Source organism: Pecten maximus, chromosome 2 (assembly GCF_902652985.1).
Source record: "Pecten maximus chromosome 2, xPecMax1.1, whole genome shotgun sequence".
Taxonomy (NCBI): domain Eukaryota; kingdom Metazoa; phylum Mollusca; class Bivalvia; order Pectinida; family Pectinidae; genus Pecten; species Pecten maximus.
The window spans coordinates 38,326,597-38,341,835 of record NC_047016.1 but is presented as its reverse complement, the minus strand read 5'-3'; the positions used below and the strand labels follow the sequence as shown (position 1 = coordinate 38,341,835).

Genomic DNA, 15,239 nt, shown 5'->3' with positions numbered 1-15,239 from the left:
GGTTTTGAAGAACGTAAAGACCTGCGTCGCCATGTGAACCAGGAAGGAGAGACTAAAATTCCGCCGGAGGCCGGTCTGGCTGGTGCCGCTAAGACTTCCACATGTCACCGCTTGCGCTTAAATTTCCTTCAAGTACCTAAGCAGTTGACCCTACACACATGTTAAAGTTGGCTTTTGAGAACATTAAGTTTCTACTTCCAGGCAGATAAAAAGAAACATATATTTTCTTATTTTATAGACATATTTAGCCGCCATCGGTAGTGATAATAAAGAAAAGTGGTTGGAAGTTATAGTAAATAACAGTTAGCAGATATATAAGAGGCGATGTTTTCGTTCTTATGCTGAATTTAAGGAAACGTACACATTTCCAATCTATCCTGACGGATGCTGCTCTCTTGTCATTAAAGAACCGGAAGTGTAACAAGAGGTCACAGCAAAGGTCAACCCATCACGGTGTGAATGAGTGTATAAAAACCACAAATGTTGTGGAGAATATTTGTAAAGAATATAAGGGATTTATCAGTATGGTAAAACACGGTGTAGTGTTTTCCTGAGATAACGAATGTCACGATACGCGTTACGATTTCCCATCATTGAAAATGTGATCATGCTGTTTCTCGACATATCGTGGATGCTTTATGTTACCGAGGGCCGAACCTAAGTGACGCCAGTTTTCCCTGCTTTTACTCTCTCTTTTTCAAATCAATAAGTATTTAAGACAGAAGAAAGAAAAAACTTTCGTCGAGAAATACGTTGAACAAGTGAAGGGTTTTTCAAAAACTCTTTAAAATTCCATATAGCATTTATGCACCTTCTTGTCGACAAAGTAGAACATTGCTAGTAAGTCTACCAAAAATTTAACTCTCATACATCGATCTAGATTTTCTAGAATTCTCAAATGTGCATGTAGAGTCAAAAATTGAACTTAGATAGCTTTGTTTTGGTATTGTTAAATTTAGGCTTTCTAGGTTTCTCAAATGTGTATATAGAGTCAAAACTTAATCTTATATAGTTATGTTTTGGAATTGTTAAATTTAGATTTTCTAAGTTTCTCAAATGTGTATATAGAGTCAAAACTTAATCTTATATAGTTATGTTTTGGTATTATTAGATTTAGTATGTGTATCATTAGACATCAAAACTGTGTACAGGGGTACATGCACATGTATATACCACATACTCAGATATACACCTGAAAGTCCTTACTTATGCTAAATCATTAGACCTAGATGCATCTATGGCTGTACAGACATATCGTGCATGGGATCTGGTTTCATGGCGACTCTTTCCCCCCTCTCTAATTTTACAGGGTCGTGCAGACACGTCGACTGGCCATGTACGGGGAAGATATCTGACGCGGCTTACAATTAAGGGCCACAAAGCTGTTCTATGTAGTAAAGCAGATTTAGAGTACACGTGGTTGTATATTTGAGTAAAAGGTCAGGTAGATGTTCCGTTAAATGTACCTTGTTTATTGTCAACATATCTAAACCAAATCATGTTCTTAAAATGGAATGCTTTTGTATGCCTTTGGATAGTTGGAAAACACAAATTAAGAAAATGCGAATTAGCAAATTGCAACGGTGTCAGAAGTGGGTTGTTGTATTTATGAGAGACAATTCGCGATTGAAAAAAACAACAACATTATTGTCAACATATCTAAACCAAATCATGTTCTTAAAATGGAATGTTTTTATATGCCTTTGGATAGTTTGAAAACACAAATTAAGAAAATGCGAATAAGCAATTGCAATGGTGTCAAAAGTTGGTTGTTATATTTATGAGAGACAATTTGCGATTGAAAAAAAAATAGGAATTGAATTCAAATATAAAAAGCAAAAAAAAATGATAAGTTAGAAATCGTACTTTTCAAGTAGTAAGGAATTGAGTGCAATGCTATGAACCCAATCTTGCAAGTTCAAATAAACTGGCGCCATACATACCTGTGTAGTTGACAGGTAATACAGACAAAGACAAAAGAGGAATTTTTTACGGAACATAACTTTAACTTGTATCAGAGACCTGCCAGTCAGGCACCCTAAATTGTCATGATATCGAGGAGGAAAGGTTGAATAATTATCTTTATCTTATCTGTAAAGAGAGGAATAAAAATTGTAAATTGTGTACTGTTGTTTCGTGACCATTAGTTTCAGTGATCTATCCTTCGTATGTACCGTATCACTATCTAAGTCTTTAACTTATTGGTCTCGTTAGAAAATAGATGGATTTCCTAGACATTACTCGGGTATCACCAGAACGATAAGAGACGCTCGTCCATAAATTTAGTGTAATGTAGACAAGGTAGAGACGTGAGGAAAAATGTGTAAATTGTCGAATATACTTATCAAATACACTCACCACTACTATATGTATATATCCCGATACGAAACGGTGTCGTTTAGTTCTAAACAAGTCTGATGCAGTCTTGTAGGTCAAAAAATGTTTAGTTTGCGATTGAATACATTTTCAAAAAATTCAATTTTATGTTGTGGTAATTTTTTTTTTATTTTGTTTTTTTTAGATATATTCATGAGGGAAAATTCATATCATTCTTAGTCGCGAGTTTATTAGAACAACCATTCAAACATTTTAATTCATTATTATTCATAAGAATTCGTTAGATATAATCTGTTATCAAACTTTCGCGTCTTGAGTTAAGATCTAAAAGACAAAGTTGGAGGAAATATAATATTTGTATTAATATAGTTATCCGAGATTATGATTTAATTGGAGTTTCTGTATTAGACGGAATATAAAATATGTTCAAGTATCGATAAAATGATTTTCTGCAATTTAATTGTGTGGGGTTTTGTACACATCCACATCACCGCAAAAATTACCTACCCACAAAAATAACCATTTATACAGTATTCACCAGTGTGTTGCTGCTTTCTCGAATACTTTCATGTCCCACTACATCCTATTTACACTCTATTATCGTGTTTATATTACACGAGCGTGCAATTGTCGGTGCTTCCAGTGCACATTTGTTTAGGTAAACGGTGCAGTAAATTACATAATGTATATTTACATTTAATTATTCAAGAACATTACCTCATTTGTATAACAAATATTTATGTCTGAAACCAAACAAATATGTAACTGTTTCAGTTTATCAAATGATAAATGACCTCAATGAAATTTGTCACAACTTCTATATAATTACACAACCTGGACTTACACAAACAATCAATCATTGTTGTGATTAATTGTTGTCAGCCTCTGGATGAAGTGTAAACTAATCCTTTCCCGTAGTTGCATGTTCTTACATATTTTTACTGCAAACCCATCCGACAATAGAAATCAAGTTCTCTGCCATTTTTTTCATATATATACAAACAATAGTCCATTACAAGAGGGAAGATTAGACATATATATCACCTTTAAATTTAGTGTTATGTCGAAGTTTATCAGAACCGACTCAGCAGAGAGATTAGAATGGCGCATGTTTGTAGATTACTACGCGAGCCTAAGAGCACTTATCGTATTGTATTCCGCCGCCAATAAAACAAAAAGCACATTTGTTGTCTTAGTGCAAACATAGGGTGTCAAATTCGGGTGAAAAAATGGCTTAACACTTTGACAAAAAAAGATATAAAATCTCAAAGTGTATTGGGTAGTTAAAAGTTATTTACGATAAACGCGAAGTTATGAGAATACGGAAAAGTTTAAGACGTATGGTTAAGAGAAGGTATTTTAAAAGCAACAAAGTATGAGGAGTCTAAATAAAGAAGATGATAACCAAATAATAATAACATTAACTAATTTTAAAAGTGCTCAGGTCGGCCATTGTTTACATTTTGTAGAAGGCTAGACACATGCGTGAAGTGTATGCATTGGATGTTTATCATCGGAGGACGAACTTACTTTGACCATAAATATATCTATAATTCTATATAATTCAAAATACCGAAAACCTCGTGCTGATAAAAAGTGTTCTTCTGATAGAAAACTGTTCCAAAATAAAGAATATCTCGCAATTTCATTGATCAACTTCCTATAGGCAATACAAGTCTTTCCATATGACCAATTGTCTATACAAGAGACGCCACCTTTCTATAGAATGACATTGCACGGTTGTTACCAACATATTTGTATATTATTTTTTTTCCAAATTTATTAATGATAGGTTGACATAAATGTCTGTGACACTTGTTCTCGTTTCCATTATCGTCTTGTTTATTGTATATATTGAATATGATTGAAATAAAAATAAAAGAAAGTTTAAACTAAATGTATTAATATTTACTTAACTTTGTATTATAATTTGACTGATGATTATTCTGAATTGTCATATACACTCCTCTTCTTTATTTATATTTGTAATATACAAGTTAACCAAACATAAATCAGGTAAGTACATTTAATGCGATACCTCACTACGGAGAGAACGTGTAGTTTACGAATGTAATTGAATGTATATTCGGATATTTGTTTAGGTCTATTTTGTTTTTTACAATCTCCCTTTCTGGATCTCCTCACATGTTGCTCCTCAGAAGGACAAATCTTATTATGATGCAGATTTGTTTGATTAAACCCGTATTTAAGATGGCCTTCATTTGTGTGGCTTTGTATCACCCTTTCACATCTCTATTTAGTTCCATAACTAACATCGAAAAGCAGTTCTCTTGTCCGGAATTTGGCAATTTCTAATAATAAATGCATTACAAATGTATTATGCATTACATTTCAATTCCATGCTATTTATCACACATTTTATGCATTAATTGTTGTTGGAGATTATGTAATTCATAAGAGTGAGATGAGATAATGATTTTCACACTCGAACTTGCATCATGTTAATGAAAATAATTTTGATTTTAATTTTAGAAATCGTTTTATTATTTTCCATGATTATCTTAATAACTTGTTACATATTTACAAACGGTTGGCATTAGATCTATTCGATTATATTCATACATACATTGTACATACAGAACAATGCTAATAAGATTACCTGATGCTTTATGTTATATATTACACAACATATCAAACACAAATGGTTACTAGATAAATTGTTATAATTCGTTGTTGTATTTGACATGTACTTAGTGGTTTAGATATTGAGGAAACCCACTTCATTAATGAGTTGAAGAGATACACACAATTGTTTGATTATCCGGAAAATGATTCCCAGTTGTAAACCTATCCATTATAATTTCCACGTTATGTATATAGTCTGTAGGCCTTTCGGAGTGAGTGGGAAAGCTACTTCTACTCGTAAACCTAGTGTTCTGTTCTGGTGGCATTTCACGGTTCCTCCACGCTTGTCTAAGTAAATAAACCCATGAAAAAGTCATCACGGCTTTACTGTAGGGCCAAACATTGGTCTATAACACTCGGCATTATGTGTCTTACACACACTCACTGAAAGGCGAGAAGCGTAATGGAGAAAGCAGAAGTACAACTTTCCATCTTTCTATATATACAAGTTCTACCAACAGCCTCGATCTTTTAACGCGGACAGTCATTAGGGAAGTTCAACAAGTATTAGCCTTGATAGTGTCACAATTTCAAGAAATATAATTTTCCTTTGTGAAGAATATACAAACTTGTTTGTCTTTTCATGAAAATCTTATCGTGAAAATAATATCCACGCAAAAACAGAATTATGGTAATATTATTATAGGGTAAGATACCTACATTTCAAAAGGAATATGTGTTAAAACAATAATTATTTGATCAATGACTTTAAAAAAATGAAAAAGTTTATAATACCAATTTTCAATTTCATAATTTTTTTCTGAGTGTATTTTAAAATCACGTTTAACTTTGTAATTGAAGTTTATTTAAACAAAGTTTAAATGGAATGTTAAAACCTTTAAAAGTGGACGAAAAGTGTTAAACTATTTTATTACTTCAGAACCAATATTAACAGGATGTAGATACAATGAAATATATCTCACGAACATAATGATCTATACTAAAACATTAAATATATCCCTGTTCTATATCTGGTTTGAGCACGTTTTAGGTCACTATTTCTGTGTCACATGATATTATGTAATGAATATCGGACTGAGTTGCAATGCTTGCAAACAAAAGATAATGATCGGGGAAAACATACCATATGGTCGCCATCAGGAGTACACAACTGCTGAGAGAATATATATATGGTTGGGATGCGATGTTTTGATATGGCATATTGTTTCAATGTCACCTTGCAAAATATTATTAATTTAACCTGAATTTGCTAAAATGTTGAAATTCAAGTAAATAAGATATTTAGCTATAAGCGTTTATTTATTCATGTACTAAAGCATCACTCATCCATGAAAATAGAAAAAGAAAACGCTCCTCGTCATTTATGTCCTAGAACTGACCATTACACTGTAAAAGACCTCCAAAATCATATAGTCACATTTTATTCTGTCCAAGACACTCTTTCAAAACGGACAATTACTTATTAGTAAATCTGAGGTCAAACGCATTGTAACCTCGCTCGGATATCCCACGAGAACCAAAAGTTCATTTTCGAATGAAAAAAATGTATAGATAAAAAATGACATTTTGTAGATGTATTGTAGATTCATATGATTATATAAAACATTAAATGAAATTGTCTGTTTGTTGTAGGGTTTTGTTGTCGTTAAATTGTCAACATTCTTAATTTTTCACAATGGAATAAGTTTCCATTTATCACTGCATTGCAGTTTAATTCGTCGTATCGTTTTCTCTAACAATCCAAATCAAATTAATCTAAGATTGACACATTTTTGCTTCAATATTCCAATCCACCTTTTTTTAGACATTAACTTTTAGTATTACCCTTCTGACCTGACAAGCATCGCGCGTGTAAGGAGGGAGCGTGATATTCAATATTTCTAATTAACTCCAGGAACCTTGTTTGTCTTGTATAACCTTACACGACTGGATCTCTGAAGTAACGTTCCGACACGCACGGGGAAGGGTTTTGTTTATTATTTTCTACGTGCACATACTCTTTAGATTAAATGTGTCAAATATGTGGTTTTCTACGAGGACTCCAATTATAAGGGTTCGCTTTGGGGGTAAACTATTAATCTACTATTCACAGTTCGTGAGTGTATCTGAAGCAGAGTTGATTATCCAGTAAATGTGAGAAATGATAGATATGAACTGTTAAAACATAAAATATTTTCAAAAGGCTTGGAAATATAAATCTCACTAACTTACCAAGTTTATAGTTTGTTGTCGAGATAATTTAGAGGAAAGATGTTTATACATACAACATATTCCTTTCCGATAATTGATGCAAATTATGATACATGATTATACTCGACGAATCTTCTCGAGTTAAATGGCAAAAATAATTGCTATCAAATCTGCTATATAACTCCGGTATGTAGGGCTTGCTAATGATATAAGTAGAACTCTCAACAGGTTACCCTTTACCCGCTAATCAAACCAACCATTACCAACAGGTAGATATATCAATTATCAAAATAAACAGATTTCAGAAATTGGCATATTCACTATTGGGTCTGCAATACTCTTGAAACATCTGCATTCACACACCGCTTCATGTATATACTATAGCAACTCGGCTGCACTCACAGTAACTGAACCCACATGAAAGTAATTTCTTACACTGGCGCTAATTTGTGTGACAGATTTTCCCGCGGTATTAATTGAGTAAAAGTATGCGTGAATGAAATCAATTTACTAAAGTATGTGTGTAAATGTCAAAGATATTTATGCAGATATTCAATTCATGAGTTTTCACATGGACTACATAAACCTTTTATTTATTCAGCTATTGTACACAAAGTGGAGTTCCGACTGATACTAATGTGTTTTAATGTATACAATTCAATAAAGACATGTTTTTGTAATTTCTAGTTATCTACATTATCTACATATTCAACATAATGTGTCGTAAACGTAATGTACTTTTAATCTATCCTTTGTAGTGAGCAGGTGTTTATCATGAACTGTTTATCGTGTTAATTGCTTGTCATTTCACGTGTACAGTGTGTATACTAACGAAAAGATGTACTTTAACACTCTACAATATGCAGTTGTCAATATCATAACAAAGATCAGCATATGAACTAATCGACAGTATCTAAGATACCCTCATGAAAAAGCCAACCCCCAATGAAGTTATAAGTTGGGGGAAGACATCAAATGGTAAGTCCAGTTTCATCTTGATCGGCCAACGAATAAAAGAATAGATGAAGCCTTTGAGAATGAGTACATGGATGAGCGTTTCAAGGCAACAGAATGAGCAAGACCAACCAATGCGTAGATATAAGTACATTATGTATATATCTAATCTGGTTTACGCGGACAACATTGTTTGATTACCGCTGAATACTTTGAATCTTTCTATGATCTGAAAAATATCTGTATATGACGATTGAAATCGATAGTTACATAGAACTATTAGATAGGTTTGTTGTGTCATTCTAGCGACAAAAATGGATACATTATTAGACAAGCGGCCAATTATGTTCCTTTTTGTTTACTATATTGAAGCTGACAATGCATCATGCCCTGGCAAGAAAAAACACATGTTCGAACACTAGTAAGAAAAAGATGCTTTATGACATCATGTACTTATGGGTGAATTATGTGCCGTATTGTCTTAGTATCTCTTTGATCTGATTAATAACAATTGCACTGCAGGCACTTATACTATGTCATGATCATTGTATATTTTTTCAACCTCACGACAAAATACGGAGACATTTTACCTTCTCAGTATATCAGATCTATTTAAGCGTTAATGTAGGTATAACTAAAATATGTTTTTTCATATTTTATCATGGTTGAAAATGCTGAGAATACCGACATACAAAGGAAATTAATATTATGACTCAAAATCAAATAATCGGGGGCGTAACATGGACAAAAATATAGATTCGCATGAAAAACCTTTAAAAGTACATGAATAATATTATATGTTTTTTCCGGAAATATAAAAACCCTTATATGAAGAATTATCTTATCTTATATTTCAGTTTTGCGTGAAATGATTGCAAAAATGAATATTACACTCATTTAACCTATAAGCAACCTAGAAATTGTCACTATATTTGTGGAAGGCAATATTTCCCCGTCGCCTTTATTGTAGTTGCCATGCGAGAGACTGTAGAACCATCGCCATGGTTTCTGTGTGTGATATGTCATCACTTCTTGGGTATAAAACGTCCGATGTAAATAACCCAGAGTCATCGGGAGCATTGATTGGATGGGAGTGGTATATATGCTACTGTGTATTCTGCACTGGTGATATGATCGCAGGGCACGACCTGATAGCATGCTGTATATATACTAAACCATTCTATCTATCAACGATCATCAAATAAAAATACACAAAACAGAATATTTCGACGAGCTACACGGCTAATAAATATATACTCCCAGTGCGGAAATTGTTCGCTTGCTGTTTTAAACAAATTGCTTTATTTCATAGTTGGAGTTTTAATAATTATTTGATAATATATCTTTAGGATGTCAGCGTGTGATCTGCGATAAGTATTTATGTATTAACCAGAGCTAGCATCCTTAGAAAGTCTTCAACACTACTGAATGTCTGGTATCATACTTCTGTTTATCCCTGTCTATAGATATATTTATGCTTTAAGATCTCCATTTTGAAATGAATTATGTCTGTAGTGCATGATTTAACAATTTTGATTGTATTTTAAGTTTAAACTGTTTTATTATCATCTGTAAACAAGTTAAACTGACAGGAATAGAAACAAAATTATATCCTTGATACCTGGGGAGTGGTAAATAGATAAGTCTAAACCACAGGTGGATATGTACATCTCTTTATACCTAATCTACCACTCTCTTACCACATCCCTTTCTAGACTTACTCACATACAGGGAACCCATCATAACTCCCCTATATGTCAGCTTCATGTGAGTCCCTACTGAGAAAAACCACATGCATATTTATGCTTGATTGACTTTTTCGTTTGCACATTATTTAAAGCTAATTATGCGGAATGCTATCTATTGTTTTAAATATATTCAATTATCAATTATTCAAACATCGCTATTCTATTTTAATTATTTCCTTCATGGAGTAAATTTTTATTCTGCATGCTTTGTTTATAAGGTTATATTATACTTTTCCTTTGACTTGGATTTGATTCTTGGTTGTATTTGTGTAGACATGAACTTATTTGTGCTGTTTAGCGAATGTTTTGATTTAATGCGATTTTCTTTAGATCGACAGAAGTACACTTTCAGCTTGTTTTCCGATTCCCATTGCATATTATAAAATTGAAATGTTCACTTGATTGAGAGATAAAATATTGTTTAAACCCACAAAAGTACATTGTTGTTTTCGGTAGTTTTGCTGCAGTTAGCAACAAAATACCACAATAGCAAGGATGATATTGTATCAATTCATATCATATCAAATATCTTCATATCCTATGATTTGCTGACTTACTTTATTTCTATAAAATCTTGGCAACCGCATAGAAATAACACTTAAAGCAGACCGAAGACTACCACATTAGTAAATTATTCAATGTTGGGAAAGTTGTAAAAATATTTTTAAACCAATCGGTCATAGTTATTTCCATACATATGGACGTTATGTAACTTTTGTTTCTTCAGCCATTGTGGCGCTACCACCCCCGCAGGAAATCTCGACCATCCTTAGAACACACTCTAGAGACAAACATTTTGTACTGTCCAACGTAAACCACAGTCCTACTGAGGTTCCACATGGGAGTCTGTGATTTCATACTCACTCTTTCACCACATGATACATGTATACGCTATATATGATAATTATCTGTAATATTACCCTACAATGACGCCACATGCTCTGTTCTATTAAGGCATTGTGTTTACAATGGTTTTGTAAATGAGGGTTGATATAAAAAGTATCATGATAAGAAAACAATATTTTTATTGTGTAATTGATAGTACTGTATCCAAAATAAAATTATCTCCCTTTACAATTTACAAACCCTCAAAGCATATTAAAATTAATGTGTTTTGATTGTTGTGGAAATCCGGTTTCGTGTATGTTTTCAGCAGTAGGACCAACCATTTCTTACACATGATAACACATTTTAATAATATGTGAACATATTACATCTTTTCACATGCTTCTAACATTACCAAACATATTTGTGTCGAAAACGTATTTTATAACTAGTACTGAAACCAGGAGCTTCACTATAACGATACAAACGTTTTGTTTTCATTTTAGACATAATCGCTAATTAAAAACCAAAACATAGAATTAATTACATTTTAACGGCCTTCGTTTCCCATCCTCTGCCTCCTTAATCTTACTTATACTTAGCAAAGGCCAGGGAGTGGGTATAAAGGAACTTTCGGTAGCAATGTTGGTATTTGTTGGTGAACACGTGTTGAGGTGAAACTAGAGATCGTGGGCAGAATTTTGTGTGTATATGACGACTCTCATCATGAAACACACACACCACACGGGAGGAGGTGGCAACGTTTATTCAGCGGAACACAAAATGTACGCTGTATCAAGGGTCGAGATCGTACCATCATCTGATATTCAGGGCCCCAGAAAATACTATGTGTTATTTAGCTATATGATGTCAACGTTTAATTTATTTCCGACATGGGGGCAACTGTTAGATAGCACCGTTTCTTTTATTCTGATATTATACTTGTCTTGTACCGTATCGGAGTAATTGTACTGATTTGAACCCGTGTTGACGTCTAGATTGGTACAACATAAACAGTTTACATTTCAATTACTTTCGAATTTTACAGTCCGTTGTATATATTTTTGACTATTATTTCATTCGCCTATATTTACATTACTTATATATACAACTTACATATAAGCATTGTTTAAACAGAGCGAGCATTACATTATAAACAGTTTGAGTAGTAAATTTTGGTACAAATTTTAAAGGGTATACAATATATAATATATTATAATTATATAGGTTTTTACTGTGAGTAATATAATAATTTAATTACGTAGTAGCAACATGAGCAAACACAGTTCAAATTACAAATCAAACACAATTCTGATTTAATTTAAGATTCTGTTTTTCAGAAATATAAAGTGATTAAGACAAAATGACAACATCGGGATATTTTTCGAATACGCATGTAGAATTTGTATAAAGAAAACAATACCTAAAGTATCATGTGGGCAGCCAGAGTGAAAACATGTTTATCTTGCTAATATGGTTGTATTTAAGGCTGATTATATTTAATTATTCATTTAATATTGTCATTACATTGCAGAATGTCTTTCGTAAGTCGGCACTGATATGATCGGCTCTACACTTGCTGTGTGCTAAGACTATAATCTAATTATTAAATTATATATGCCAGTGATCGTTTGAGTGACACTGTCAGCTTAGATTTTCCATTAACTTTGAAGTGAGCAATGATATTATTTACATTATTTCTAGGAAGACAAATCATCTTGTTGTTATGTATAGTTGACGTTTATTTTTTAAAGAGTTTATAATTTATTGTTATAAAAGTTTTCTCTATCTCTTTTTCTATCAGAGTGCCCCATTGGGATTATTTGCATAATGTGATTACACCTACCATGTCCATATAAGACCTATTTATATTGGTTTGTTGATTACGGTTGGAAACACTGAAAGCTTACTGATGTTATTTAGAAATGAAAACACCCGACTAACATATTAACCAACGTACGGTTTTTTTTCATATTTTTATACCAACACGATATTGACCACAAAAATGACATTGTCAGAAAGGCTATGTTAAACAGCAATACACACAGTTATGATTTCATATATGTCAATTATATGTTACGTGCTTGGTCAGTCAGACTGACACACTGACAAACTTACTCTGTGGCGAGTCCTTGGATTGTTGGTTTGGTCCATTCCTGTCCTGTGGGCTTGGTGGGTCCTCCCCAAGATCTGTCAGTCCCCCATTCGGGGTGCCGTTCAAGTTTGGGGTACATGCTTGTGTGGGTAGACCAGGCTGAGGATCTGTGTTCGCGTACATAGCACAATTTTCACTTGGTAATTCCTCTAAATCTAATAAGTGGCTAACAGAAAAATTGGCCTTGTTATTCTGTAGAGCGTTCTGATATGCGGCAACTTTGTCAAAATTGTTCGCAAATTGATGCTCCGCTGATGTCGCTGATAGCGTATAACTACTCATTTTCTCACACAAATGAGAAAATCAAACCAGGTACTCGGTATTAACGAACAATCAATTGTGAGTTACAGCCCCGGATTAAGTATAACAAGTTTCCTGGGTAGACATATGAACTGGCTCCTCAAGAGTGGCTAGTAATGAAGCGGAGGTCCTTTTCTAATGAGCCCGTGCTTCGGCCTTATCTCCAGATTTATCGCTCTTTAAGAGACCGCTTGGCTTAGCTTGATAAAACCAAGAGACACAGAGGCAGGGCTCAACGCTATATAATGCGTGTGTGAGGGTAAACAACTGCGGGTAAGTCAAAATGCTCTGGAAACTGATACCTCAAACATAGGAAAGGAGGTGCCTGTCAGTACACCATGTGCTTCAACGAGGGGAACATGACGTGCTGTCAGCATCCTGATGAATCAGAGTGGCCAGTCCAGAAAATAGTAGGCGGAGCCTCCTTTTTTAACTCCTCCTCCCAAACGGAGAGGAAGATCAAGACGCTTATTTTTTTCTTATGTATTTTTGAATAGAATGCAAAACACTTAATAAAGGAATAGTTAAAAGATAACTGTGGGGTCCTACACAGCATTTAACTAGCACTTAGTGTATTATCAAACTGTCCGAGAACATTTTTGTGGATAATTACCTGCGGTATATTATGCCTATATACTTTTGATAGCATTCATTAAAGTAAAAGTATTGACATTATGTTCAATTAAAGACTTTTTAATCACAAGAAAAATGCAAATTATCTTATACTGGGTAGCGAACTACGTGCCGTTCCCCACACATATTGTGACCATCCTGCAGTTTCGGCCTTTCAGGATTTTAATCAAAAGGACGACGAAGCAAGTTTGTAAGCTAATGAACTGGCTTTCTCTTCTATGCTCTTTGTCACCCAGTACAAGTCTTGAAGTATATCGTATTTCCATGGTTTAAAATTTACAAAAAGTATCCCCTTTAATTAATGAACGTGTGTCGTAATTCCGCTATTTCCTATAATTATGCGTGAATTGTCTAACACAAAAAAACGTATGCAGTAGTTACAAAGCTTAATAGTATAACAAAATTCTTTATCTATATTTCAAAGTGGTATTTAGTGTAAATATATGCACGTGTCATTCATAACCCGCTTGCCTTTTGTGATATACGTTTTATATCACTGAGTGAATTCATCTTTAACAATAATTGGTTGTATTTTGTTTTAAAATGTTTCACGCTGTGTTCAACAAAAGTATATAATTCGAATTTTTGACAGACCAAGAAGTATTGTATTAAGTGATTTTGTCCAATTCGCCAAAAAAAATGTCCATTCATGGGATTATCCCCGATTTAAGTAAGGTAGATAAAAAGCAGGCCTCAGAAAAGAATATATGTTCAGTTATCAAATTAACTTTGTAGCGGAGAGTTACAGTGTCGTTCTATCTACTTGTTTCATGATATTTAACAAAATAATTCGACATACTGATCACCACGATGAAGCTTCTCAGGTCACATGGGTGAGGTTATTATTAATACACATTAATTACCTGATATATTTCAACATTTGCCCATTTCAATGACTTCCCTATTGGACTTCTACACTGCTGGTCCCAAGCACCACTGACGAGCCCTAGAAGGACGAAACAGCTGTATAACATAGATTCATATCCATTATTCCACATATACTGTATTGTTGTAAAATCCGTATAATACTTACATGAGGTATGTACCGTACTCTATCTAGCGTGATGGCATTCGATTATGGTTGTAAATATATTAGTTTTCAATTGTGCATTTGCGTAATATATCATTGAAATGATAAAGATGTTGGAAAATAAGTTATTACCAAAAACGAAAGAAACATTATCAACAGTAATGATAAGACCAGATTTAACCTTAATCAGAATGAGATATTGTCGGAGACTTAAAGACATCTTTATATTTTTAGTAACTGTTTTCTTAATTTTACAGGAAACATGATGACTGAAATCATATGTGTAAAGTTCTTTGTAATAAAATGTAACAGTTTTGTAAACCATATTGGTCATCAGTTTCCTGGATACCTCCTTTATAATTCGTAATCGTTTCGGTTTTTATTGGTGTCGAAATTATTATGTGATTTTATGTCAAATATCACTAGTCAGTACAAAGAATGTTAAAATGCTCCAATTTGA

General features: G+C 33.4%; 1 protein-coding gene across 1 annotated transcript in view; it reads right to left on the bottom strand.

Annotated features, from left to right (window-relative positions):
* The window catches only part of LOC117322011 (paired mesoderm homeobox protein 2-like), a 29,467-nt gene extending 16,098 nt beyond the window's left edge, over positions 1-13,369 (bottom strand). The window contains exon 1 of the mRNA XM_033876709.1: positions 12,780-13,369. Within this exon, the coding sequence (XP_033732600.1) occupies positions 12,780-13,098 (319 nt within the window). The 5' untranslated portion in view covers positions 13,099-13,369. The remainder of the gene's footprint in view (positions 1-12,779) is intronic.
* Between the last annotated feature and the right edge of the window lie 1,870 nt (positions 13,370-15,239).